This window comes from Setaria italica, chromosome VIII (genome assembly GCF_000263155.2).
Source record: "Setaria italica strain Yugu1 chromosome VIII, Setaria_italica_v2.0, whole genome shotgun sequence".
Taxonomy (NCBI): Eukaryota; Viridiplantae; Streptophyta; class Magnoliopsida; order Poales; family Poaceae; genus Setaria; species Setaria italica.
In genome coordinates, this window is record NC_028457.1 from 8141436 (window position 1) to 8145824 (window position 4389).

At 49.1% G+C, this 4389-nt stretch overlaps 1 protein-coding gene across 1 annotated transcript; it reads right to left on the reverse strand.

Moving 5' to 3' along the window:
• Positions 1–2564: 2564 nt before the first annotated feature.
• On the reverse strand, positions 2565–4099 carry LOC101760912 (shewanella-like protein phosphatase 2). The gene has a single exon (XM_004978901.3). It carries the CDS (start codon positions 4097–4099, stop codon positions 2813–2815), a length of 1287 nt encoding a protein of 428 aa, XP_004978958.1. The 3' UTR covers positions 2565–2812.
• Positions 4100–4389: the final 290 nt, after the last annotated feature.

Consider the following 4389-nt stretch of genomic DNA (forward strand, 5'->3'; position numbering starts at 1 on the left):
GCTTGGTGGAGCAGACGCTACAGCTGCAGCAGCCAGCCTGCTTTGCCATTGGAGTGCTGCATCAATTCAAAAGATGGCGGCAAATAGTAAGGAAAAAACCCAACCAACGCACGCAACAGACATGAACAAAAAGCCATAGAAATAACACATATTCCGCTCAGAGAATACAGTGCGTATAACTGGCAGAATTATGCAGTGTTAACTGAGGTTGCATTCGAAGCGCATTAGCCATAAGTGGATATGTTACATCCAGAACAATTTAGCCATATTTTCACAGGATACCAATCTTGAAAACTCATAAAGTCCAGCTGAAATGCAATCACTTACAATGAATATCATCATTGCCGCTAGCTGCGCGCAAATCAATCTGGCCGCTGCTGGGGAACTGAATGGGCCACCTCATGGGTCAGTCATTTGGAAAGAATCTGCATGGGCCAGATCTGTTCATACCTGGAACTTCTGGCCTGTCCCAGGCAACACCAATTTTAGGCCCAGGAACTGAAAAATATTGCCTTACCCAGCAGCGGAACCTGATGCAACTGCTAATAATGTGTTAATTACCCTCCTGACTTCAGGGGGGGAAAAGGGTTCCTATGGTCCATCGTCCATAAAGGAGTGAAAAATCGTTGAGTCTACCTTGGGGAAAAAAATAACCATGTATCTTTCAGGTGCTTCAATGAAAGTGTTTCTTTTCAAAATTGTACCAAGCAGCAAACTCCACCATGATGCACACTCAGACTCATAGAGCATACTCCCGGTTTTTTTTACCTGTCACCTTAGGTTTGTCCTAAGTCAACATGTCCAGCTTTGACTAAGTTTATAGAAAAATACAACAACTATACTAACATATGTACTACAAAATATATTCCGATTCAATGAAATAATTTTGGTATTGTAGATGTTAGATTTTTCTATAAACTTGGTCAAAATGGCACAAGTTTAACTTAGGACAAACCTAATGTGACATGTAAAAAGACCAGAGGAAGTTCCAAACAAGAGCCAAACAACAATGCTTCAATCCTTCGGTCGAGCGAAGAAAATTAATCACTGATTACAAAGGTAAACTTCAGTGACTGTCCTTTTCTGTTTAGAAACATTTAGATTTTAGAGTCCCCACTCACCACACATTAAAGGTCCCTTACAAATTGGACTGTGCACCAACAGCAAAAGGTAATAAAACTCAATGTCAGTCACATTTCCACTGACCTGCCGCAAAAGCAAAGAATGATTGCACATCACGTCCGGGGTACAAGACAACAAACCAGTGGATAAATTTAGGGTCCAAATCACTACGAACTGCCTTGAGAAGTCTGAAGACGTCTCCATCACAATGATTTGAGCACATGAGAAAATCGCTAGACGAAACAGGGAAAACATGGACACCAGACAGGTTGGAGATAAGACAAGAGCGGATAGGAACCAAGACTGATTCAACAGCCAAGTGAGGAGAAAATTGGTGGAAAAAAGGGTCACAGGATGCAAATGCAAATCACACTTTCCTTGTCTACTTGCTGCTCCAGGGGACGGCAATACTATCCACTTGTCAATTTTCTTTTCAGCAGAACAGACATATCCTTGTGGCTACTGACTAGGCCACGAAGAAACTTCTCACTAATTGTTGGGGCACAGAGCCTTTCAACCTAGCACATGTTGCACACGCACTGAAAGAGTAATCAAATTTCAGGACACATATTCTAAGCTGGATTAACATAATTTCATATATGATCATGTCTACTAGGTTATGCAGTATTATTCCACTAAAACAACAGAAATGTGCATGATTGAACCTCTGCACGTCAATCAACATTTTTAGTGTGATGCTGAACGACAAATATGGAGAATGTGGAGATAAGGACAATTACCTCCAGTTCAAAACTCCCATAATAATATCTGGCATATGTAGTGTGATGCTGAACAATAAATATGGAGAATGTGGAGATATGGACAATTACCTCCAGTTCAAAACTCCCTTAATAATATCTGGAGGAAAATTCCCTCCAAGCCAGCAGCTTCATAAACTTGTCATAAAGTGTTGACATGGTCACTGCAAGGGAAGCACTGTTTCTTTGATGTTTTTCATAATATCCTAACTTATGTTGTGCCACCTTCATTTCAGCTGGTATTCACTTTAGCACTCCTACAGTTTATTCACTGCGCATTGGCTATTTTGCTTGTAACATCATCAATCATTGACATAGGTGTCTGTACAAATGAAAACCACTATGAACATTGATGCCAAATCCGTGGGCTCCACTGAATCAAATGGTGGTTTCAGCTCAAGATTCAGATCAGTGAATTCGATTAGACAGGATCCTTTTATTTAAAAGGAAAAAGATTAGACAGGATCCACAAAGTACAGGCTGCACTGGGAGTTTGGCTAGTCAATGAAATTCTAGGCATTTTCTGCAGGGTTTCGCTACATGCCAAACAGCAGCCAATCTGGCACAAAGGTGTTCCGCTAACAGTCCTCGTAGCATCAGTCTTTAGTTCTTTATACCAAATACAAGCAAAATTGTTCATGACTGCAAGCACCAGCAGCAAAGAAACATTGGGAAACACACATCTGAAAGAAAAATATCCTAGCTCCACAAATTGGCCAATAGTTATAGGTATATATCAGGAATCGACTATCATATTTTGATAATTAACAACAATCATGGCAGATTTTTCTCTTTCTTGGATACTATTATTGAATCCACTAGCAATTCCTACAACCAATCCCTCCCACACATAGTCTCATGTACCTGGATTCACCATGGCAATTCCAATTGTGAGTTACCAAAACAATCTCTACCCTCCAGTTACCCCTAAATTAAGCTTTAGCTTCTACCTCTTTCAACCCATGGCTCTCTCTTACCAGCAGTGCAAGCCCATCCTTTAACTCCCCTTTCTTCTCCTTCACTGCAGCGGCAGCCTTCTCCACCTCTTGCTTGCGGTACATCCAGGCCTCCGAGGGAGGCGTTGTGATCACCCTGACATCTGCACCACCCCCATTGATCTCAAGCACTTCCGGCAGCCCATTCCCACACCCCCTGGACAGCCCGACATCAACCCTCACTGCCTGCGCTCCACACACCGCATTGATCCCCACTGTCTGAATTGTGTGCCCCATCACCATCCTCTTTGCGCCCGGGATCATCCCAAGCACCCCCTCCAACCTCTGGCAATCGCAATCGAAGCCGTCAGAGAATCTCCTGAGCCAGACGACAGCATCCCGGCCGCGCACATACTCAGGCGCCCTGGCATTGTCACCACCCTCGCCGCGGATCCACTCACTGACCTCCGCATTGATGCGCTCGAGGCCATACTCGACGTTGGCCTCGAGGAGCCCACCATGCACGAATACCGAGTCGCCCACCACAAGCACGGTGGGGAGGTCGGCCAGGAACCGGCGCGCAATAGGCCCGTCGGGCCGGAGCGCGGCGAGGCGGGACCGCATCCCGTCCCAGAACTCCGGCTTGACGCCGGGGAAGGACTTGGGCACGCCGAGGAAGGGGTTCCTCGGCTGCGGGTCGAGGTGCTCGCCGCAGCGGCGCTTGATGGCGAGCCCAGCGCGGTACCACCCGGCCCAGGCGGAGAACTCCTGGAAGCCCTGCGGCGTGGCGAAGCGGAAGTCGCCGGAGACGTTCATGACCTCGTGGTTGCCGAGGATGGGGAGGAGCGCGCCGCCGCGGGCCTCTGCGGAGAGCGCGAGGCGGCGGAGGAGGTAGAGGAGGCGGAGCTCGTCGCCGCCACGGTCGAGGATGTCGCCGAGCTGGACGGCGAGGGTGGGCCCCGCGGCCCAGGAGGTCGAGGCGGAGGGGGAGTCCGGGCCGCTGGAAACCGGCACGAGACCGGCGAGGCGGAGCGCGGAGAGGGACTTGGGGAGGTCGCCGTGGAGGTCCCCTATGGCGACGAGGCGGGATGGGGATGGGAGGAAGGTGGTTGGGGTCGTCGGGGCAGGAGGAGGTGAGGCGGGCGCTGCGGGGGCGGAGGACGAGGAGGTAGTGGGGAAGAAGATGCCGGACACGGCGAAGTCGACGAAGGCGTCGGCGAAGGCGGAGACGACGGCGGGGAGGTCGCCGCAGGCGGGGACGGAAGAGGGCGGCGCCGCCGCCATCTGGGGCAGTTGGGCTCCCGGCTGAGGTTCAGATTCGTGCGGTCTGCGATTGGGCGGGGGCAGCGGGGCGGCGTCGTGGGCTGCGGAAGCTGCAGATGGGTTGCGGCCCGCCATATAAAAAGATTGCCATGGGTGGGTGGCCCACCCTGCTCATATGGTCAATGTCCTTTCTGAAAAAGTCAACGCTCAAATATATTTTCAAAATGATTACTCCACGGTAGAAAAACATTTTTGAACTTCAAAGGATGCTTGATGGATGTTCAGTTTCCGTTGCGTACTTTATTTACTTA